The sequence below is a fragment of the Rhamphochromis longiceps genome, linkage group LG8 (genome assembly GCF_057381845.1).
Source record: "Rhamphochromis longiceps isolate RC_006_pf linkage group LG8, R_longiceps_female_GT1.1, whole genome shotgun sequence".
NCBI classification, from domain to species: domain Eukaryota; kingdom Metazoa; phylum Chordata; class Actinopteri; order Cichliformes; family Cichlidae; genus Rhamphochromis; species Rhamphochromis longiceps.
In genome coordinates this window covers 17,270,986-17,296,504 of record NC_140564.1, presented here as the reverse complement: position 1 = coordinate 17,296,504, position 25,519 = coordinate 17,270,986, and the positions used below count along the sequence as shown (strand labels likewise).

Below are 25,519 nucleotides of genomic sequence, written 5' to 3'. Positions count from 1 at the left end.
GAATCACCAATTACCCAACAATCATGTCTGGACTGTGGGAGGAAGGCGGCGTACCTGAACAGAAACCACGCAAGCACATCAAGAAGCTCCAGAAAGGCTCCAATACAGTCTCACAGCAGTTTGTGAAAAAAGGCACAACCTTTAATCCATAGATACGTGTTACTGGACATAGATTTCACACTTTTTTTTCTTGGTCCTCAACAAAACTTTTCATCAGTATCCAAATTTGACTTGACCTTGAGCATAACTTGGGCAAAGACCTGTTAGATGATCACTGTGTGCAAGTGTCACTAAAATCAGTACACTAGGATGACAAGTTTCCCCTAAGCTTCTCACACCTCGGGTGAAAACCTATTAGGTGACCAACACTGTAAGAGGAGCAGCATTTCTTGCCAACAGTGGACAGACGGGCAGACAGCGGATGCCTCGCCATGCCATAACGTCATCTGTCAGCTCAAAACCAAACAGGCTGCTCATTTTTCCTCAAAGCAGTTTAACAAAAAATCAAAACCACTACACCAATCAACCATTCAGACGAGCAGAAGCTAAACACAGGGGGGTTAAATGGACCTCTTCTCTTATAAAGAGCGCCAGTTTCTTGCCATGAATTTCTGCCAAAACTTCCAAAAGAAAGTCAAGAAGAGGTGAAGTCACAACATAATGCTCTCTTCTAAACACAAGCAATCTCACCACCAGCAAAGCTAAACACTTATGAAACCACTTACCCGAGATCTGTGTAAGGGATTGTCAAAATTTGTTCCCTCCGGTGCCAGAAGCAGCCATCCTGCATATATAGGTTTTGCCTGGTGAGTGGAAAACACAATGACAGTGTTGGAAGCAATCATTAGCATAATAAATAACTGTCTAATTATGGGACACAGAAGTTGATCCTGCAAGTTGAGACCACATACTATGACCTATTTAAAAACACACGCACACACTCACAAACATGTGTTAAACTCCGTGAAAGTGTTATAATAGACATTAGCTGCCTTGACTTTAGGCTACACTCGCCACTTGGCTTTATTCCAGAGCACCATGCTGCCCTGAAAAAAAAGAAAAAGGAAAGGCTAACACACACAGTTTTTCTTCTGATCCTCTAAGTGGGTGGACTGGTGGGTGGTGGGGGAAGCAAGAGGCAGAAGTTAGGAGGGAAAAAAAAAAAAAAAAAAAAAAAAAAAGCAGTGGATGAGAAGCAGAAGAAATTAGTGCCGAGCTTTTGTGGCTACAGATTTGCAATTCAAACATGTACTGAGAGACGCAAGTTGGCCTGGCAGTGTTTCTTAAGTTGTTCTGGTACATGCTTGAACTGTAGCCACGCTAGTAGTCAGCACTTGTCTGCCGAGCCAAGAAGCCCTGCATAACCACTGCATGCATACTGCGTGCAGGAGACCTTGCTGAACTTGATGTTTACATTAAGATCTTACCTGTGCCTAAAGAGCTTATCAAATTAAGCGTCTTACATAAATGCACATGTGCTTCGTCCCCCAGCCTATGAAACAGTAGCCAACCAATCTGAGTCAAAAGAGCTTGACATATCCAGCTGTCTGGCACTTCCATGTCTTTCAATCTGAGGTTTTGATTACAGTCATAACTTCACCCTATGTACGGCCGAGCATAATCCACCATAAAATCCTCTTTTGCTTTGATTACATGCAGCACAGCACATTTTCCAGCTGAGTGACTGTGTAAACAAAATGACATAACATTAATTTCCAAGCACAAGTCCAAATTATAACCTTGGACCGTCAAGAGTTTGAACAGACTTGCAAGAGAAACATTCAGACACTAAAAATGGAGGGGGAAAAAAATGCAAGATGAAGGCAACTGAAAGAATAAGAGAGTGGGACACTGTTGTTGTGTATTGTTGTTTTAATGCCCGTAGGGAGAAAAAAAAAAAAAACAGTTTAGAAAAACATCTCATCTGTCCTTATAAGACTTGACAGCAATGGCAAGTCCCCCCTGAGACTGAGAAATAAGCGTGATGAATCTAGGTCACTTTTTAGCCTCTAATGGTTCAGCGGTTAAATGTACTCATCTGAGCGTGTTCCTGTGTCTTCATTTCGCAATGCCCCCCACCTCACAACCTCTTATTCCATGTCATCATAAAGGATTTTAATATTGCTTCAATAGCCTGGGCCTTTAAGGCAAGTGAAATTGGAGAGATGGGAGGTCAGAATGACAGTTCTGGTTGAAAATAGATGCTCCGCTTTTCCATATTTTTTCTGTGCGTGTGTCTGTGTAAAGACTTAATATATGGACTACAGGACTTCAAACCTCCAGCAACAGACAATCTAATAATCTTTAATAGCCATGTGAGGCCAACAAACGTAAGCCAATTTCTGTACCAACATCGTGGAGGACAATGATAGTGGACAATGTGTCTCACAGACCTGAGAATGAGCCTTGATCTTTCCCATTAAACAAGAATCCCAAGAGGAATGATCACAATGTGGGTCAACAAAGTTCAGCATGACACCATACCACCTTCACAACATAAGACTCCCTGCTGGGGACAATGTAAACAGTGAAATATCTCCACTAAAAAAATAATAATGTTAAAAATAATAATAATAATAATAATAATAATAAGTCAGCCTCGCCCAATATTAGTCCATGTTAAAGTAAACTTTACAGTTTCTTAATTTAAGCAATAGTATGGTTCAAACTACAATCTGAAATAATTACAGCTCCTGTAAAAGCAGCTGATAGCGTTGCTCCTGTGCTGCAGGGCATGGAGCTGGGTGGAAGCCTGCGTGTGCATGAATTAGGGTCAATATGCGCCCTTGGGCTGGAAACTAATTATGTCCAATTAACCCAACCTTTGCACTTCGTGGTCTATTAGCACACGACAAGTCGTTTGAAATGAGCACATCAAACAGAAAAGACAGCAACAGGATTTGCACTCCCATTAAACGGCACATAGTAAGAGTGAAACGCAATGGAAAGTTGCTGGAGCGTTTGTTTACCTGGTTTAAGTCTTCGTCGTTGAGCAGATGCGACTCTCTGGGCTTAAAGCAGTTCTGGCATTTACTTTTGTTGAAAATGTTGGCTTGAAATTTCCGACAGGGATTGTCTTTGAGTGACATGATTGATTGAGGGAGCGACACTCGATGAGAAAAAAGAAGAAGACTTATTTTAAAAGTCCGTGTTTGAGGGGGGAAAAAATCAGTTCTCACAGCAAAGACTGACGCGAGTTGCTGATGTACGCTTTCTAGAACAAAGCTATTTAACAGTGCGCAGTTCACCTGTCCCGAGGTTACCTGAGGCAGTGCGTAACCCCTCGTTAAGTGATATCTATATTGGTCATCTTGCGCGCGGGGTCGCCTCCTGCAGCTAAAGCTGAGCTGCTAACTTTAGTTTTAGCGTGCAGGCTTGGGCAGAACTTGTCAAATAAAGTCGTCGAAAGTGCGGACAGATGTTCGCGTGTCTCTCTTAATTACGTCCTCCGGCGAGGTGTCGACGTCTCACAGGTGACGCTCCGGGCCTCGAGCTCGCTGCAGAGGTCCCGTCACAGTCTCCATCGGGCGGAACGGCTCTTCACTGAGGGGGAGGGAGTCCACTTCGGCCCCCCTCTCTGTCTTTCTATCAAACAAGTGATAGCGCGGTCATTGCCGTTAAATCTTTTTCTCGCTTCAGGGCCACCGGAACGTTATCAAACTTCGGAAAAGCCATCGACGTGGTTGTCATGCCGCTGGATGAATAGCGTCGGGTCCTGTTCGTCGTAGAGCTGCTCCCCCTGTGGTACTGACACGCAGTCTGCGGTTGATGTTTTCGTGCAAATCCTCGTTCGGGCCGGACATTCAGTCGGTGGAGAGGTGAACGGGAGAGAGTGGGGCTGAGAGACAACGCCTTCGTCCAATCGGAATAGATGGACACGCCCAAAATCCAGGCCGTTTCTTTCGTGGACCAATAGGAAATCTTCCGAAGTGCTAATATTTTCCCTCATGCTAGGTGGTATTTAAAGGCTCACTTAACTTCCGTACAAAAACTCTGATGTTGTTGAAATTGCCTGTGCTCATATTTTGCTGTGTAGGGTGAATCCACGTCAATATTATTCCATTATTGTACTAATGAAAAAACATTAATTTTTTTAAATTCAGCTTGTGGAATACGGTTTGGTTTTTACATATGAAAGAAAAGTCTAAAGGTATACACAGAAATGGCTTCCTAATGAATTACTAATAAAATAAATGGCAGCAGGCCAAAAAAGGACACAGCACACCTCATGCACTAATAGGGTTGCCAACCGTCCCTTAAAATACGGAATCGTCCCGTATTTAGAAACAAAAGTACACGTCCCGTATTGAGCTAATAAGGGACGCACTTTGTCCCGTAATACAGTGAGAATCAAAAGTAGTCTATAAATGTTTATGGAATTAACACTTTGTTTGAAAACATAATTCCCAGCCCCTCTCCTGCTTTGTGACCAATGAGCTGACAGCACACTTATGACAATTCGAGTATGACAATTCAGATTACCGCTCATCTCATTGGTCGAGGAAAGGTCGCTTGCGGAGAAAATACCGGAAGACAACAGATGACCACAACAAGAAGCATGGTCAACAGGGGAACAAACGCCGACTCTGCGGTGCAAGTCTCGGATGACAGTACACCTAAAGCTGGGCAGACACTGTGCGATTTTTTCAGTCACGTTATTCAGCTCCTGCTCAAACTGCACGATTGACTCACAGGGGTTAGACGTTCATAGGTCACGATGCAGGTCTCACACTATACCGCCCGATGCTCTGATGCGACCTGAGTGCTCACACTGTGCCTCCATAAAATGAAGGTTATAACAGAAAATCTGTCGCTCGCTCTCTCTGTCTTTCACTCACACAGACACACCACCACCATCAACTTTGCTAAATTGCTAATGAAAAACATGATCAGGCAGCTGTGATTGAGCAGCAGTGTAAATCCAACTATTTTCACGGTTGTTGTCGTGATAATTTTGTGATGCCACATCGAAAAGGCTCGGATGAGCTTTCCAAAGTTCTACAAGTTGTGCCTCCATCGCTTGTGTCCAGATCACACGCACAGCCGTGCTGCTCCATCTTTTACACCAACGTTTACGTTTGCGCGTGAGCAGTGTGAGCGCCTGTGGTGACACCCTCACGAGCGATTGATGATCGGGAGCTGGTCGTGAGGTGTTAATCACTTCTCGTTACCCCACGTATACTACACGACGCACAATGAAGGCCAAAATCGGTCCGATCACTCAAAAATCGGCTCAAAATGGGCCAAAAATCGCACAGTGTGAGCCCAGCATTAGAGCAGCAATGTTTGTTCCCCTCAGAGAAAGGGAAGAATGGGAAAAGGAAAACACCTGGCTGGAAAACGTTAATATGGGCATGTGCAGTGAATATCAGCGCTATGTGGCCAGAAGTGTGATAATATAATTTATTTTGTGTAATAAACAACTGCAAGGATAGATGATTACAACAAATTGATGACTAATACATAAAAGTAATACATAGATGAATAATGATGATGAGTTATGATGCGTAATCATGGGAACAAGCGGGTTTACAAACAGGAGCAGCTGATTAGCATTAGAAAAGCTGAAATAATACCTCAACTGAAGCCAATTGTACTAAATGCACTAAATGTGCACTGTTACAAGAATATTTTTCTTTCTATTGTTTTCTATTATTTTAAGTTAAGCAGGACAGAGTGCTTTTAAAGAAAGATTTACTTATATTCTCAAAAGTTAAGCATGACAGGCTTCTGTTTAAGAAAGAGACCTGTTTTACTGTGTTAATGTTGTCATTTTGAGCTAAAAATAAATGGCTAAATGATCATTTGTTTCACATGTGTTCATATCACAAAGAATAGAATATGCATCTACTTAAATCAACTTCAAGTCAAATGGTTAAAAAAATAATTTCACACACAAAAAAAGAGCTAGAAAATTCACCACACTGGGAAGGGTGAAGACAACTGGGTCGCCCGGCCCTGGCCACGAGGTGTCCCTTATTTATTTTTCAGGGAGTTGGCAACCCTATGCACTAATAGTTATGGAAACTGCACGTGAAAAGAATCTATAAAAGGTGTACAGGAGCAAAGCCTGAACTTAATGTGTATTACAATTTTTTTTTTTATTATATACATTTTTTTAATAAGTGTGGCTTATATAGTGTAGTGGGCTGCACAGCAAGCGGTAATAATGCAACTTTCAGGCTGATGCTAATGCTACTTTATGGTGTTTTAAAACGTACATCATCATCAAGGAAAAAAAATCTAAAATCTACAGCACAAATGCAAGTTAAAGTCTGGCAGGTGTTCTTATTTTAAACATAGACGGCAATCTTAAGACTCCAGAGCACCATCTGTTGGTCTTGAATTTCAAATGGCCTGACTGGGATTTTTAGAAACGTATATATTAAAGGATATGTAGAGAGTGTGGAAAATGATGGACCTGGGTTGCGATCTGCTTGTGTTCCTCCTGGCTGCCATTTATTTAAGATGACTTAGTGCATTCTGAACAGGAGGACAGGCATGGGTTTGTTATTTGCACACAAACAATGGCGTGTCCAGCGGGGTGGCCCGGGGGGGCACAGGCCACCCCCCCCAACCAGACTGGCCACCCCAGGTGCCACCCCAAAGGCAAAATAATAAAATTCAATCAAATATCAAATGTCCGATTATGTTTTCACGGTGACGCTCAGATATCCGAGTGTAAGTGAATGCAGCATCGGCTTCTGCGCTATGTGCATCACGTTAGCAAAGGTAGGAGAGCCAAGCGCGAAAGACGGCACTGCAGGAAACAATTTTTCGGTGAAAGAAAATGACAGAATAAATGTCCCGGTAAGTAATATTAAGTTTGTTGAGTTTAGTAAACTTCGGTAAAATTAGAATACCAAGGAAAAAATAACACTTAAAGAATTATTGCAGCCGTCGAATATTTCAGACAGTATGCTACTGAGGGCAGCTAACATAAGAGTTATGATTTATAAGATGTAATCTAAGTCGTAACATTGCTGTATGGAGCTGCAGATTTGGTTGCAGGTTAACATAGCTGGACTGACCATCGGGCATACCGGACATATCCCCAGTGACTTATTTTTTATTTTTTTTTGTAATGGCATGAACAATGAGAGGTGGTGGATTGGCCAGATGCAGGTCGATGTGTAGATGCAGGTCGATGTGTAGAAATAACTCCGTTGTTTGGTGGTGGCTATGGTGGGGCTTCCACAGAGGCCAGCAGGTGGATGAGGGAAGGGGAGGCAGGAGGAGAGCCCCGAGGCAGCCGCCAGTCCGAGTGTCAGGTGAACTGAACTTCAGGTAAGAAGTTATGACCTGCAGTCTATCTGGGTCAGATATAAACCAAGTTTAGGTGGAGTTTATTTTCATGTTGCTGACTTTTTACTGTCAGTTGCAATAACTCATACTGCGTTTTAGCCAGCTGGGTGGGTGCTATGATGTTACTGATAGTGAACTTTATTTTATTCATAAGGTTAGTTAGTAGAGTTGCCAACGGCTCCTTAAAAAAATGGAATGGTCCCTCATTCAGAGAAAATATTACACGTTTCGTATTGAGCTGAGAAGAGACGCAGTTTGTCCCGAACTTTAGCTAGAATGGAAAAAAGACACAAAGCTGGATTTATTCTGTCTTTATGCTGCACAGCTGCCTCTTCTTCTCTCATTCTCTCCCCTGCCTCTCCTGTTGCTACTTCAATCATGAAACTGATCAATGATCAGCTGATCGGCTTTTCTCTCTTGTTTATTTATCGCCCACTTTGCACCAGAAAGAGGAAACCAGCGGATGTCGCGCTAAACAACAGCAGCACGTTTAAGCTTGATCAGCTGTTGTTAGAATTTATTTAATATTAATTTCTAGTATCAGCTGTTGTTTGCTGGAGCCACAGCTGTAAAGCTGCTGGTCATGATATCGGTTTGGATATGTGGTGAGAGGGAAACATGAAGATGATACCAGGAGATGTCCTTACTGAACCATCAGAGCTGAACAGGTGATGGAGAAACAGGTTTACCTTTTAGGTCACATGAATGAGTTGAAGGGAAGTTATGAACTGTTTCTGAGAGACAAATAACACCAGGATCCTTTTTTATGTAGCTGACAGCTGGTAACTGTGCAGGGGCGGGTCTAGGAAAGTTTTGCCAGGGGGGCATGTAGGGCATTAACAGGGAAAGGCACAAAGAAATATTTTTCTTTCTTATTCTCATTTAAAATACCTAGCTTTTATTAAATAATTATCTAAATCTTACAACCAAAGTTTTTATCTGACGTAAAATGTATAGAAATCATACATATACCAACAAGACTATACATCACTGTCACAACAGGGTTTGTTTTCAGTCAAAGTCTTTATGGCTTTAATACCTGGTGGGTCGGTCTGTAGTGAAAATGCCCAATTTTTTTGTCCCAGTCCAGCCCTGCAGGTTAATACTGGCAGTGTCACCATGCCAGCTGACTGTATTTCATCATCAGCCAGTGTTGTTCTTTATCAATATTACCAAAGTTTACCATAAGGCAGCATAGAAAGTATTTACTTGCTTTCAGGTTTTATTCAAATGTTAGTCTTTTCATTTGTTTCCCCACTTTTTTCCTGTTTCAAAATCAAACACCAGTTTGTGAGAAGATTATCTTCTTTTTTTAATAAGCAGATAAAGTTTTACATTGGAATTGGCTAATTTGTCAATTGTATGTTACAAATGTTCGTATTTTAATATTCAAAAATGTTTTTGCCCAAAACATATGTGCACTATATGTCAGTAAAAATACTATGTAAATATTGATGTCCTTGACTGCTGAGTAAACACTGACAAAGCACTGATTGTATCTCTTGTACTTTATCAACGCAGTATCTAAAAACTTTGCACCGTAGTGGTTAAAATCTCATTCTAATAAGAGTTAAAAGTGCATTTGGTTATTAGGTTTATAGGATTATTGAATTATGGTTAAGGGTTGGTAGAATTTTTTTTTTAAACATTATCTGCCAATTAAATCTGCCACCCTTCTCCAAATCTGTGCCCCTACCTGGCCCCCCCAACAAAAATTTTCTAGACACGCCACTGCACACAAAAGAAAGAATAGTAACTGTGCAGATATTTCTGCAGAGAAGAGAAAACCAAAGCACGAATGTCTGTCATCACCGTCAGGTTCTTTGAAGTGCACTTGAAAGCGAAGTGCAGCATGTTTTTCAGATTCCAGGCTGATGCTCCAGATTGGGAAAAACTGTGAACTCAGGGCACAAAATATGTGAGTTATTGCATCATGCTGTGTTTTGAGGCACGATTTTATGTTTTTTGTTGTTGTTTGTAACTTGGAGAAAGAAAGAAATTAGTGTTAGTTAATACAAACCAGTGCTTGTAAGAAGTGTTTGATTTCGATTATGCAGCTTGAGGTGGTGGGATTGTAACGCCAAGTGAGCACATATAGTGGGGTAATATAACAGCTAAGTCTGGGAGAAATTTAAAGCAAAAATATGTGTAATTATTCATTTAGGTCATTACAGTAAATGACTGAAATACATTTTTTAAATATGTTCTCCATTTTAAACTGAAACATGCTTCTGAGTAACTAGAAAACAAAAAAAATATGCATCCCATGAGTCATAAAACCATGACATCATTTTATTTTGAAAATGAATCCAGTATTTAGTGAAGAATTTGAAATCCTGGGACTGTTATCCAGAAAGAGTAGTGTTACTGATCCACAAAGGTTGACATGAACATTGCTGACTACTTGACCATTTCATGTGTGTATGTAGCACCAAGTCATAACAACAGTTACTGCATTGCACTTTATATAAGGTAAAGACCCTACAATAATACAGGAAAAAAAATCAGAAACCCCCAACAACCAGATGGCAATCTACAAGCAAGCACTTTGGTGACAGTGGGAAGGGAAAACTCCCTTTTAACAAGAAGAAACCACCGAAACAGGCTTAGGGAGGGGGGGGAAGCTATCTCTCGCAAGTGGTTGGCGGTCAGTCTCTAAACACTAAATTTATAAGAAGGCAAGCAAAACAACCCACCAATAATGTTACTTTTTATCTTGTGTAGCAAGTACGTGACCCTCACGCACCCAAATTCTGAAGGATGCCCCCCATCTGATTATTTTAGTGATCTGGACACACTTTGCTTGTGTGTCCCATTTTTTTGCCTGCTTTTGATGTTCCTAACCCTCTAAAGGTACTCAAAGCTACTACTGCAATTAAAGGAAACTTTCTTTAATTATTTCCTCACTTCTTTATTTTCTGTCATATGAACAAAAGTACTGGGCTACCTACCGGTACACATTACACCTACAGAAACTGCTTTGTTGTGATGGTAATGCCAGAGAAGGTTTGGACCTCTGCAGTTACTGAGTCAGCAGTGTTGATGACTTTTACAGATTATGTGGCTCAGCATTCAGCGACCCAGCTGTGTCATTTTATGTGTCTTGCCACTTGGTCATTAAGTGACAAGCCTGACTTAATGACTAACTTGCTGAGGTTCCATTTTGATATAATACCACTTACAGCTGATCACTGAATATATAGGAGGGAAGACTTTTTACAAACTGGCTTTCTGTAACAGTTGCATCCTGTGCAAGGTTCAAATTCAGTGAACTCATTCTTTCACAAATGTTTGAAAACACAGCAGCGGACAAAAACACTGTTTCTGACAGTTTTTTCAACTCTTGGCACTGTATGATGTCACTTGGAGCGCATATTAATATGGTCATCTCAGGCATACAGATCTATTTGTGAGGACATCAGACAATCAGAAAAGAGTTATCTTAAAGGAGAGGGAAAAGAAAATTATTTTAAGGCGTGAATCATGAATAGCTACTCTAGAGGACTCCAAGAATAAAAATATAGAGTTGGAAAGAAGCATAATGGGTTCCTGGTCTTGGGTGAGGAGCCAGTCAAAGAGTGATTCAAAAACCCGTATGAGTGAAAAATCTAGGGAACAATTCACTTTCTCTGGGATAGGGTTACTGAAGCACCGCCCTGGAGCCAGGCCTTGGAAGGGTTCCCAAGGGGGATTGCCTAGTGGCCAGGCCTTAGGTTTTTGGGCACGGCCGGGCACTATTACCGTTAAGTTATTACCATTAGGTCATAGTACCTGGTACCAGGTACTAAAATAGTACCTGTTCGTGTTCCAAAGCGATCTGAGCTGGTACTAAAATGTGACGTCACGCCACCAATTAGCTGGTCAGTGGCATTAGTGAGTCATGAGAGCGTCTCCTTCACGAAAATCAAAACTGCCATTTTTAAAACCTGGCAATAAGCGAAAAAAAACAACACAGTGGTCCCCGAGTCTGACAAAAACCCAGAGAATGAGCAGGAGGTATATCGTCGCCTCAGCGCCCACCTTTGTTGTAGATAGCGTTCGTGTTGCATACTAATTAGGTCAAGGGACGCACAGTTGCATTACTATATTAGGTGGTACTTAATTGTAATGGAAAACCAGTTAATCTGATTTGATTTAATCTGAAGTAAGGTTTTATCAAGATCTTAAGGAGTTGCTAAAAAGTTGTTTGTTTAGCTTAATATAAAGAGATACAAATGCATTCTTTAGATCGACACAACTGAGATTTAAATGCCATTTCCAATGCTTTAAGGATTATTTATATCAAGCTGTAATACTATATATGGCTGTTTATAAATTGGGGCCCTTCTATACATGTTGAAGCTTTCGTCTGCTTCAGAAAAGAAAGCAGTGTTAGCAGATACTTCATTTTTAACTACTGCACAGTGGAAACATTAGATTAGTATAAATGTGTGTCTCTGGAAGGTGACTGTCAAGCTATTCCTCTTTTATTCACAGTGTTTAAACAGCTAGTATTAAACGACCTAACACTAGCTTCTTGCTTGAAATGGAAAAAATATCTTCAATTTCAGGTAACATTTCAGAAACAACACTTTGCAAAAAAAATGCAAAAATCATTTTCTACATGCAGTTAAATTCCATGTCGTTGTGAAGTACAAATGATAATAGAGTGTCATTCAAAAGATTTTATGTTTAACAAAGACTTCACAATGTGCACTGTGAAGCAATGTCACGAGTTTGCATGTGCTCACTGTGCTTTCTTTAGTTCTCTCTGGTGCACTTCATCGTTCTCCCCACAGCTATTCTACAGGCCAAATTCAAAGCTCTGCAGGTTTTTGTTAGTTTGTAATCTTCAGCATCAAAAACACAGGCCCATGATGATTGATCAGAGTTTGTCATATCTCATCCGCGCACGATAAACTTCACCCAAAGGCACAACAGTTCTATAAATAACCACAGCAGCACAGGAAGTTGTGTGTGAAGTTGCAAAGAGACCCTGAAATATTTATTTATCTAATCAATCACAGCCATTTTACACAAATGAATTAAAACAGGCAGAATTTCAGTACTAATTTGAATAAGTCTAAAGAATAAAGTGAACCACATCTCAGTGCCAAACTCTCCATGTGTGCTAGTTCCAAAAGGTTCATTGGTCATGATTGTGTATTTCAGCCACTAAATAATATGGGTTAATAAGAAATACAAATTGCAGTGGAGTAGGGAAGCATTAAAAGAAGGTGGCACAGAAGCAAGGGTCTTACCTTTGCTTTGAGGGGGAAAAGTGTGACATATAAGTAGAAATAACTGAAACATACGGGTACATGGCTGCCCAGGCAACCCTGGTGTAGATGTTCTTGCTGGTGGAGTCAAGGGACAGCATGGAGAAAGGCAGTCTGTGCTTATAACAGAACTCTGCTGGGGTCTTCCCCAGCCTGAAGACCTTCAGGAAGGTCCACCTTGGAGGCGACCAGCACACATGAGATGTTGCTTTCCATGTAATGTTGCTAAATAAAAAAAATAGAAAAAATTCAAACACTGAAAAGCTGAGTTGAGGGAGAGTAAATTTATATAAAAGGGTGTTCTAATGTAATTCAGATAACACATAACTATGGGGTTGTCAACTAATTACAGCCAGTGGGTCCGAATACAAGAAAATGAAATCACAGTTTATGTTTCAGAATCAGAATCAGAATACTTTATTGATCCCTGGGGGAAATTATTTTTTGTTACAGTGCTCCATTATAAACCAACATTAAGACAAGACAGACAATACACTAACTAAGAATAGTACAATATATACATATATATATACATACATACATACATAAGTCACTCATAAATAAATAGCTGAAAAAGAAACATGTGTAGTTGTAGCAGCAAACAGTGTGTTAAGTGGATGCGTTGTACAGGGAGATGGCCACAGGCAGGAAAGATTTCCTGTGTCGTTCAGTGGTGCTTTTCGGTAATCTCAGTCTCTCACTGAACGAGCTCCTGTGACTGACCAGCATGTCATGGAGTGGGTGGGAGGTGTTATCCAACATTGTCTTTATCTTGGACAGCATCCGCCTCTCCGACACCACCTTGAGGGAGTCCAGCTCCATCCCCACAACATTGCTGGCCTTATGGATTAGTTTATTGAGTCTGTTGGCATCTGCGACCCTCAGCCTGCTCCCCCAGCATGCAACAGCATAGAACATGTTTACATGTTGCTTAGTAACTGCAGAGTAATTGTGACTGAATCTTTCTTTAGTCAAACAAATATTAAAAAACTGATAATGATGCTGGAAGGATGTCTGTCTCAAGTCTATTTAATATGTTGGACCGTCTAACCTCTGCAATCTTCAGCTCTCCAAACTTATCTTTCTGTAATTACATATACGAACGGTAAAGACTTGGAGAGGCTGCAAAGTGAGCTGTGCTGGATTATCAGATAGGGTAACTGTGGGCAAACAGCAGCAAAACACACAGTAAAAGTAGAACTGATCTCAAAATTAAAAATGAATAGAAATTGACACTTTATCCTTCAAATGGTCCTGTAACTGACCTTGTATATGCTGGCACAATAGTTGAATAAATGGGGGTCACTGATGTCGTACATGAGACAAGCAACATCACAGGAGGCGTCTGACTTCTTCAAGAACTCTGTCTCCACGTCTACCTCATTAAACTGCAGAGACGAGAGTGCTGCTCAGGTCATAGTCAGGGTCAGATAGAGAGTCATTGCTTTCCTTCACTTCAGTTTTCTTGTTTTAATCACCAAAACATCATAACATGCAAAAGACTCGGCTGTAAAAACACTAGAAATGATATGTCCTGACATTCCTTTCTTTAATTATTTGTTGCTCCTCTGTCAAAGTTTTCATCAATAAAATATGAACTTGTCTGCTATATCTTTTTTAAATGAATCTAATTAGCTAAATCTGACATTAAGAACTAAATATAATGTCTTTTAACAAGCCTATTTAATCTGATGAGCATAAGCATTTGACAAGGAAGTTATTGCTGAATGTAAATGTTGAGTAAAATGAAGTTGTTGTCAGTCTCCGTACAGGTAAACACTGCATTTGTGTTAGTGAAGTGTAAGAGATTCAGAAATTCAGACATCACCATACTTTGTCAAGTTTGGTTATTAATTATATCATAAACCTTAAAATCTGTGTGGGAAATACTGGTTCTTTATTGTATGACTCCAGAATTTGAATTCTAGACTAATTCGTTTTGTAAATCTGAGTTGCAAACAATGATTTTGAGCTTAATTGACTGAAACTGATGTTTGAATTTGAACTATAAACTTTTAGAAGATTTCATTATTCCTGCTTTAATGGTTAAAATAATGGTTAAATGGATTTCAAGGAAAACAAAACCCTAACAAGATTTTAAATAATCAGGCCCCATCTTATCTTAATGACCTTATAGTACCATATCACCTCATTAGAGCACTTCACTCTCGCACTGCAGGCTTACTTGTTGTGCCCAGAGTATTTAAAAGTAGAATGGAAGGCAGAGCCTTCAGTTTTCAGGCCCTTCTTCTATCGAACAAGCTTCCAGTTTGGATTTGGGAGACAGACACTATCTCTACTTTTAAGATTAGGCTTAAAACTTTCCTTTTTGCTAAAGCATATAGTTAGGGCTGGATCAAGTGACCCTGAATCCTCCTGTTAAAAGGGAGTTTTTCCTTCCCACTGTCGCCAAAGTGCTTGCTCATAGGGGGTCATATGATTGTTGGGTTTTTTCTCTGTATGTATTATTGCAGGGTCTACCTTACAATATAAAGCGCCTTGAGGCGACTGTTGTTGTGATTTGGTGCTATAAAAATTAAATTGAATTGAGTTGAATTGAAAATAGTCGAGTGGTGAAAGAGAAGCAGATCTGAAGGCTGACCGTGTGGAAGACTGCACCAGTGGCGCAGACGAGGCAAGTCTAGCGGTCGGCTGGAACACCAGCAGCGCAGGCGAGGCAGGTCTGGCGGATAACTGCGTGTCCAGTGGCAGTGACGGAGACAAAGCAGGTCCTGAGGCTGGCCATGTGGAAGACCGTGGTAGTGCAGGTGAAGGCAAAGCAGGTCTGGTGGATGGCTGCAGCACCAGCAGCGCGGACAGGCAGGCCTGGCAGACAACTGCGTCCAGCAACGAAGGAAAAGCCGTTCTGGAGGCCGGCTGCACGTCCAACAGCGGCAGCCCAGGCGAAGTTCCTCAGGCAGCTTGGCAGGACCAGCTGGCATGAGGACCTCTAATGGAGCAGGCGGCTTGGAAGGCTCTCCTGAGCCTCCAAGTGGCGGCATGGGAGCCGTCGACGGCTGGACACAGAACTTCAGTGGTTCATAAGCATTACTTGCAAACCTGATTTTTTTTGTGTCTTGGAGCTTCCAGTTTATCTCCTCATTTATTGATTGCATTTCTTGCAGCTGTACATTTCTTGTAACTGAGCATCGTTTTTCTTATTTTCCGTCACCATCAGGAAAGCTAAGGCTGCCTATAGGAGGAGGATTGAAGATCACTTTGCTGACAACGACCCCAGAAAAATGTGGCAGGGGATCAATCACATTACCAACTACAGAAGCAATAACCAGGCGACGTCTAGGACTGATGCCTCGCTGGCTGAGGATCTAAACCGTTTCTTCGCCCGCTTTGAGACGACCAGGCCCTCAGCTGTCACACCACTTCCACCCGCCCCCAGCACTGGCACACTAACACTCAGGGAGCATCAAGTGAGGTGTGCAGATATCTGATGACCTCTCCTGGACTGCAAATACCACGGCGGTGGTAAAAAAGGCCCAGCAACGTCTCCACTTTCTGAGAGTGCTCAGGAGGAACAACCTGGAGGAGAGGCTGCTGGTGACATTTTACAGAGCCACCATAGAGAGCATCCTAACGTACGGCATAACAACATGGTATGCAGGGTGCTCAGCTGCGGACAGGAAAGTACTGCAGAGGGTCATCAACACAGCCCAGAAGATCACTGGCTGCTCTCTGCCCAGCCTGGAGGTCATTGTAAACTCTCGGTACCTCAGCAGAGCTGGCAATATCATCAAGGACCACTCTCACCCCAGCAATCAACTGTTTGAACTATTACCGTCAGGCCGACGGTACAGGTCACATAAAACCAGGACAAACAGATTCAGGGATAGCTTCTTTCCCAGAGCTATCACCGTAGTAAATAAGCACAAAAACAATTGAACCTGCTTAGCTATACCATACGTCACTGCCATTGTATTATGCTGCTATTCATACTGTCATTATATTAATGCTGCTATCCTGTATATATCTTACTTACTATTGTTTGAATACTTGCGATTGTTTTATTGTACTTTTTATATTTTACATTTATATTTATTATTGAAACTTGCACCAAGTGAGTGGCACTCCAATTTCGTTGTACTCTGTACAATGACAATAAAGGCTATTCTATTCTATTCTATTCTATTCTGTAGTCAAGTTTATAATAACTGCCATGCTTGACTAAAGATCATTCCCTAACTGTCATGTCCTGTTTGTTTGTGTTTATTTTAGGCTTCCATCTCTCTGCATGTGTCCTCTAGTTGAATTCTCTTCTCCTCTGTTTGTTTAATCCATTTCTTCACAACTTGTTCAGATTGATAAAACATGATCTGGGTTATTTGGCTGATCACCCCAGCTAGGAGAGCTGGCGCAAACTTTCTTTCTTTTGTGCTGTTTTCTCTGAGACATGTTGTAGACTTGTGAGTCTATGCTGAACATCTGGGTGATAAAATGAATAAACACTGTTGCCTTGAAACTTCTTGCCTATTTATGGCTATAGACAAAAGTCCATGCTCAGGCATGAATGAAAGAGTCCCATCATCTCCGTTAACTCCGGCAGACTAGCTTCACCAGAGAGATATAGCAGCATAGAAGTTTAAGATGCCTTTCTAATAGGAAACAAGTAAGAAGTATTTTTTTAAATTAGCAAAGCACTAAATATTTGAAGTCTTCATGACCCAAGTGATAACCCCGAATTCGGAAGCCCCGCTGACGGGACTCTGACTTACTAACGGGCTCTAAAAAGGCATAAAGAGTGATGTAAATAGCCTAATAACAAGTCTAATATTACATATGCAAACTGACATTTAAGAATACCACTGACAAAAGAATAATAAAGAATAAGAATTGTTACAATTTCATTCAATCTTAAGTATTTTTTTAAAGAATATGTTCAATTGTTCATTCATTTAATTAGTTTTAATCATTATGCATCCAAATATGTATAAAATCAGTTCTCTTGGCAGAAAAAGGCAAAGATGAAAATGACGGTGGTCTAGAGAGCAATGGGAGAGAAGAATAAAATGCAGTTGGCACTGAAAGTGACTGAAAAGCCACAAGAAAAACAAAAAGCAACTGAAATCACACACCTGCAAGCTGAATTCTGGAGGCAAATACTGAAAAATGCAAATATTGAAACAGAAAATGAGAGGAGAGATTTAATGGAATTCCAGAGAGTATTGGAAGAGGTTGTGGTGGACCACTAGAGGGCTTCTCACACCCAGTTTTGAGGAAGCGTGTTGCTGTGTTTTGTGGCGCGATGTGTTCAGTTGATGTGAAGAGAGGAATAAAGCAGGAGTGAGAACTAAGAGCTCCGTGTCGTCTGTGTTTACCTCCATAAGGTGATATATAGAAGACAAAGACAGAAACTGAAATTACAAAGATGGAAGCTGGAAAAACAAAGATGGGAAATTAAATTGCTAAAACTTATCTTAAAAATGTAAAAGATGGACGCTCAGATTCCAAAGACTAAAAGTGAAAATGACAGCGACAGCGGCAGAGGAAACATTCATTTTTAAATGTAGGGTATTTTTGACTTAGCGATAAAAATGTGACATTTAATTATTATTATTATTATTATTATTATTATAAATGTTAAGTTAAACTCTTAGCATTCGTTAAACTTATGTAACTTACGTAGATGCAGGGTCCCGCTCCTTTTTAAACATAAAAGTTGTATATTAGTTTTCACACAGCTGAATATTAAATGCTGTACAAACATCAACCAGAAAACGTACAGGATGCTTGCTGAGTAACCATGTTGTGTTAGATGGTAGTAAACAAAATTTACTCCAATGGCCTCTTATATATTTTAGGTAACAAGGAGCAGACGGAGGAGTTTATTAAACTCCGCCGAGACAACGAAAACCTTTTCACTGGAGCCCAAAACTCAGCCACTGTGGCGTGGAGGTACAGCAACAGTGTGCAGTTTGTAATCTGTTATGCAGAAGAGTGCCGTGGCACGCCACATAACAAAGACTCACGAAAATGGAAGGAGATAACAGCCGCCATTGCAACTTATATCTGCAAAGATATGATCCCTTTTTACACTGTTGAGAAACGGGTTTCGTGCATTAGTAAAAATACTCGACTCCAAGTACACAATGCCCATCCGAAAACACACGAGTTGCCTCGTTTATATTACGAGTGTTGGGCCAAAGTAGAGGAGGAAGTCCACAACTTTGCATACTACGCTGCAACAATGGATATGTGGACAAGGCACACAATGCACCCCTATATGAGCAGGACGGTGCATTTCATTCGAGACTGGACACTCTTCAGCTGATGTTTACAGACAGGCTATTTTCCTGATGACCACACAGGAGAAATGATAGCCAGAGGCCTTGGGGAAGCTCTCGAGTCATGGGGACTGCGTGAGGATCATCTAGTGTGTGTCACAACGGATCATTACAAGTGAATGAGTACTTCAGATTTTTTATTTTCTAATTTAAATGTAAAAAAGTAATAGTGGTGATTATATAAACTATTTGCTGAACATACAAAAAATGTACTATAGTGTATTTGTGTGAAACTGTGCTGTTGCTGTTTTTGTAAACTGCCAATTTTGATTTCCTCTGCCTTTAGAATTGCATGTGTCCGACGTCAGGTGAATGTGGGAAGGCCACTGCTGCTACACTGCCCTGGTTTGCCCCTTATGGATGAGGAGTTAGGACGGCTTTCTACCAGGCCTCCAGTCCTAATTGCCTCCATCCAGGAGGACACTCAAATGCCCAGTTCGGCAGTTCCAAGAGCAAGTTCAAGAAGAGCAGGAAGATGAGGGTGAGGGCCAGCTGGAGCAAAGAAGCCAAAAGAGAAAGGAGGACAGGGGAGATGAATTGTTAGATTTGATTAGGGGGGGATATCAGATTGCAGAGGGAAATGGAGGAAAGAAGAGCAGGGGAAGCAAGAGAGAGAATGGACAGGTTTTCATTAGTGCAATTTTTTTGGATACTAAAAGTCTGATGCAGATGATTCCAGAGATGAGGTCTGTGAAAGACCTCAACCAAGAGAACTCTATAGGTTGAGTGAAACTAATAAACAACCTATTCTAGCTAGTATCGCTTCAGAAAGGTTTGCAGAAACAAGAGCAGTATAATACACCAAGCTGGGAGTACTTGCTCAACCTCGAGCACAACAAGGGAACAAGAACGTATTCACAAATTCAATTTGACAACTGAAAGTCAGCAGAGAACTGAATGGTTCCCCACCAGTGAAACAGCCAAGGTTCCTACAACCAGTGTTTCTGTAAACTGCTTTGAACCTGAACAGTCTCACACCCTAAATGGATCTGAAGAGAGTGAACAAAATGTTGTCCAAGGAGGTCTTCAAAGAAACGAAGAAGAAACTATTGCTACCAGAGTTAACACAAATCTTTCAGCTCTTCATTCCTTTTTGTTATAGCTCCAGTTGTGTATGTGTGTCATGGTTCTGGGTCACTTTGACCCAGCATTTTGAGTTTTGTGCCTTTTTGTATTATGCTCTAAGTTATATAATTTTATAAAAGTAGTTTAGGATTCTGTTAGTTCTGTTTTCACTTATCGGTTTCTCTGTTTAGTTCTTATCGGTTTAGGTTCCTCCCATGTTTGTTTCCCTCACTATGTTGTCTATGTCATGTCTGCAGTGTGTCGTTTCCCTTGTGTTTAAGTCTCCCTCGTCCTTTTTGTGTCTTAGTCATGTATTGTCGTCTTCCACTTCCCTCGTTACCCTTCTGTGTATTTAAGTCCTGTCTCCTTTTGTTCATTGTCTGTTTTCCGTGTCTTATGTTTCATGAGTTCATGTATCTTAAGTCCAGGTTTCTCGTTCACAATCAAATTCATGTTCGGGGTGTTTTCATATTTAATCTTAGTTTACCCCAGTTTAGGTTTTTGTTTAGTTCAGCCATTGCCCTTTTTTTGTATTTTTTCTACCAGCCCTTATTAAACAGCTCGCTTTCTGCTAAAACCAATTTCTGTTCCACGAGTCTACTTTTGAATCCACACCTCACCTCCACAGAGTCTGCATCCGCGGACCGTGACTCTGTGGGCCAAGGAGTAGTTTTTGTCACGGTCTTGCACCATTTACCTCATTTATTTCACCCACAAGTGAAGCAACTGAGGTTCCTACAACCAGTGTTTCTGCAAACAGATTTAAAAATGAACAGTCACCGACCTCAGTGGTTCAGCAAATTAAATGTGCAACCTGATCTGCATGTGTCACAGATGAGGTCAGTGGAATACCTCAACCAAGGCATTGGCATTAGCTGAGTGAAACACATTTGTTAGAGATAATTGACAGTCAAATGAACAGCCTTGAAACAACTGAGCTTTAATTAATCTGCACTCCATTATAATAGACACAACTGGGAGTGACAAAATGACAACACTTACCTGAGAGGATGGAATTGGTCTGCCATAAATCCACAGCGTTTCAATATAATTTCCAACCATAAATTCACATTTTTTCCAAACGTAAATCGACAGCGTATCAATATATTTTCTCAGTCTATCATAAATCGATACATTTACAACTATAAATTCACGATATTTCAATAAAATTTTAGAGTGAACTAATCCAAAATTTTGAACTACAGCCCCACAGTATTTCAATGTAATTTCCTCTAACATTATAAATCCATTGCATTTCAATGTAATTTAAAAATATATAACCACGACTTTCTAACTATAAATCTACAGCATGTTAATGTCTTGGTCAGCTATAAATCGACAGTATTGCAAAAACTTTCCCTATTAAATTATTAATAAAATGCCTTTAAAGCAGAAAAATCAAGGTAGAGAAGAAATGGTAAAAAAGTACAGGAAAGAGCTAAGATTGTGATTAACCTCCTAAGACCTGAACTCTTTCATTGCATGCACTTTTAATTTCTCTTTTCTATTTGGGCTGATTGGGACCTGATAAATGTAAAAACAAAGAATTACCTGAAATTTTTTTTAACCTGATTTTTGGTTCTGAGAAAAATGAGATCCACATAAGAGGATATTAGTTTTAAATTTCGATAGAACAGTGGCAGTATAATGTCCTCGTAAGTGGATATCAGGCCCTTGTAGAGTAAAATTTTGTATTGTGGCCTAGACAACCCAAAATGTGATGTCCACATATGCCAGGTCCCCGGAGATTAACGACAAGTTTGCACCTTAAAGGATGTCACCCAATAACTCTCGAAAAAGCTGTTGATTTCAAATCAGTGCATTTTGCAGAATGTAAAATGCAATATCAAATCAAAGCCATGCTGAATTTAAGGTGAATTTAAAAAAGAAAAATGTTTACAGCAATATACAAGCTAAATTTATTGTGGGGAAAAACAAATTAGAAAGTCCCACTAGATGGAAAGGCTAGGGTTAGAGGCTTGGAAGAGGATGACAGAGTAAGAGAAAGAAGAGGAGAAAGAACTGTGGCATCAGTGAAAAGTGTGACGGCTACCCTGGCAAAAAAAAAAAGTAAAAATTTAAAATTATTTTAAATTAAAAAAAAACATACAAAGAATAAAATTGCAGGTTTCTATTTTGCTGCCAAAAGGTTAATGGAAAGTCCAAAGTCAACAGACAAAGGGCAATATTTCCTAATATATTTATTTCCTAAAAACATAATTTCCCAAAGGGTTTGAATGAACACCATCACAGAAAAAGTGGCCAAGATTCCTATGCTTCACGTATGGATGCTGTACAACAGAGGTGGGACCAAGTCATTGTTTTGCAAGTCTCAAGTAAGTCTCAAGTCTTTATCCTCAAGTCTCAAGTCAAGTCTCAAGTAATGTCAGGCAAGTCAGAGTCGAGTCTCAAGTCACTGGTGTAAAAGTCCGAGTCAAGTCACAAGTCTGAAACTTTGAATTTCAAGTCCTTTCGAGTCTTTAAAAAAAACAAACGAAAAAATAATGTTGCAGTTATGCTAAATGTAAATATTAGACCATGTAATTTTAAAATCTGTGTTTTTCTCAACACATACAAAATAGTGAACTTAGAAAATATACACAAATTGTGAAATTGCACCTCTTTAAAATGCAGCTCAATTAAACTTAGCTCCAAGAATAATTTTCACCGACAGTTCTGAGATACGCTGCATGTTATTCTTGGATGCGGTTGTAGGACCAGCTTTAAAATCGCATGACAAAAATATCATACACATTAAAAAAAAAAAACTGTATCACCAACGTAGCCTGGAAAACATTTGCTAGTTAGATGAAGTCAGCTATCTCATCTTAGCATATTTATATGCATATTTATAATTATACGGTTCTTGGAGTGAGTGCATACACTCATGAAGTTTAGTAACTTCAGGTCACTGCAACAAGCCCAGGTACAGTTTACCGACGGATGGGTGCAGGACCTTGAAATGCACCGTGTAGAACGAAAGACCATCGTACGTATCATAAGTTTACCAGTCTCACAAATCGTCGTCATAAATACACATTCGTTAACCGTTTATTAATATAACCTTTGAGCTCAACGGTAATTAATTAGTAGTGGAAATAATTTCTGGTAGCATCACAGAAATGTAGCAGTGACAATAATACTGTATGCTGTAATCGTACTGGGCAATTAGTGATACAAAAAACCTGTTTTATCCTGTGAATAAAAGTATGTGTTTTTGTCAGTGTACCATAATAACAGAAGCGAAACGCAATATTGTGTCAGGACAATTCACTATTTATGCACAATAAATAAAGGAGCATAGCGCGACAATTTCTGTTCAGCGCCAGACTTGCTTGTAACCTATATCACCAATTATGTTAAGAAAAATGACGCATTAACTACAACAGCAGACTGACCTTTGTGTAAATGCTTGGAGCAGACTAACCTGTGAGCTGGAGTGTTCTGGGACGTTATATTTGATCTTTGAATGGCTGCAATCCAGTCGCCTCTTTGTTACTTCGGAAACATGGCTCGAACAATTTCTCTTCAACGACGTAATCCGAAAACAACCGATCTCTTTACCCGTCGGCTTCCCGTGGCTGTCATGCGACCGGCTATTGCAGTTAATAATACAACAGCTTCTTGACATTTTTGTGTTTCTTTTTATCGCTGTGTGACTGATTTTAATTGAAAGCCTGCGTGCGCTAGTACCGCTTGCCACGAGTTCCCAGAATCCTTTGCGGTTCTACCCGTGAATGACGTCACATTTTCAATCTCCATATAATATGCATGTTAAATTTTATATTTGGGGTAAAATATCAAGTCTTTTCAAGTAAACCGGTTCAAGTCCAATTCAAGTCCCAGGTCATTGGTGTAAAAGTCCAAGTCAAGTCACAAGTCTTAGAACATTTTTTCAAGTCAAGTCTAAAGTCATAAAATTAATGACTCGAGTCTGACTCGAGTCCAAGTCATGTGACTCGAGTCCACACCTCTGCTGTACAATACTACCACAAAAAGGTAGCCATCACACAAAGCATCGAGCCTTGTCCATCTTCTGTGGATGACCACATCTCCACTGGCATTGCTGGGCAATGGCAGAGAAACAAATTTTCATGAGAGGAAACTGCCGGTGGAGATCTTGCAAGTACAGAAAGGGGTATTCAACAGCAAGTAACCAAAAACTGGATCATGCTCAAGATCAGGGAAGATAAATTTGTAAATAGTCCTTCGCAGCTCAAAATTCAGCCAAATAAGTCTTGACGGATAAAATATGTCCGTAATAAAATATTCAGAGAATGACATTGCTTATTAAAATCACCAAATTTCTGTTCTTAAATATGCTGTAGTATGTAATAGTCTGAAAGGGTTCATGGAGAAACAATTTTTTTTTTTAATTTAATGTTTAAGCCTATTGCTTAATACAAGTTTAAAAAAAAGTTTTAATCAAATGTTTCAATTATTGTTACACTAGGGTAAGTAAACTACAATACTGTGGAGTACCAAGTTGAAATATCACTTACGTCCCGTCGTCTTAAGAGTGTCATTTGTATATATTCAAGTATTTTCTCACTCTTAATAATTACTTCACTTTTGATCATTTCCAGTTGTTATTTTTTTTTCCAGTTGTTATTTTTTTTCTGATCAAAGTTTCTTGCAAAATCTCAACTTTAGCTAAGTGTTTATTTTTAACTTAAATTTATTTATGTCTATGGATTAGCTAACGGACACGGCTTTTCCTGGCAGCTGACTTAGCTAGCTAGCTAAGGATGTTAATTACTAATTAGCTTGCAAACACACATTTAACAACCAAAATAAAATGCAATGGTGCCTCAGGTCCAATTTATTCCAGACCTAGATTAAAACAAGTAATCAAATTCAAGAAAAGATGGGTAGAACTGATTACGAAAAAGAAGGAGCCAAGTGCTGAGAACTGAAGAAACATACTATGTTCTACATGCTTAATGATGTGATGCAGGATGTTTGCCATGTTGAAATTCTAATCTCTGAGATGTCTTTTTATAAAATATCTCAAGGATTAAATATTTTACACTGACAGAAATGGAGGTTTCACTGGTCCACTTACAGCACACAACATAAAATTAGTTTTATATCCCTGCTGTATACCTTAAGCACAATTGTGAAAAAAACACGACAGCATCACATTACCTGGGTTACAGCATCTTGAGCATGTAACAAAACCCCTTTTCACAGTGTTGTATGAATGCTGGTCTTTGCAGATAAAGTATGTGGTGGATTATGTTATTTTCTTAGCTAATTTCTAATTGAAAGATAGCTTTATTAAGCTAGTTGGGCCCAGCATTGGTTGCTTTTTTTAATGGAACAGATTAAGAGTTAGCTTTAACGTCTTCGGTTAATGAAAAAGATTTTATGGTGTGATGTTGTGTCGCCAGCTTTTTGTTTCTGGTAGCACGCTTACACCATCATCTGGAGTTGCCGGCTTCAGCCATGTTCTCTTATTTACACTCCATTCTGAGCAACGCTATCAACAACAGTTAAGCTAATTTAAAAAAAGTGCTACTTCCTGTTAGTAGAGAGACAGTAAAAATAATGATCGCACCACAACAGGATTCAGGAACATTACAGAGCCCTCGT

General features: G+C 40.0%; 1 protein-coding gene across 3 annotated transcripts in view; it reads right to left on the bottom strand.

The window, feature by feature from the left end:
* mpripa (myosin phosphatase Rho interacting protein a) overlaps positions 1-3,829 on the bottom strand; it is a 71,744-nt gene extending 67,915 nt beyond the window's left edge. For all 3 annotated transcript variants that reach the window (XM_085416160.1, XM_085416163.1, XM_085416161.1), the window contains exons 1-2: positions 2,970-3,829; positions 726-803 (exon numbers count right to left, since the gene is read on the bottom strand). In XM_085416160.1, the coding sequence (XP_085272286.1) occupies positions 726-803; positions 2,970-3,089 (198 nt within the window). In that variant the 5' untranslated portion in view covers positions 3,090-3,829. The remainder of the gene's footprint in view (positions 1-725; positions 804-2,969) is intronic.
* Positions 3,830-25,519: the final 21,690 nt, after the last annotated feature.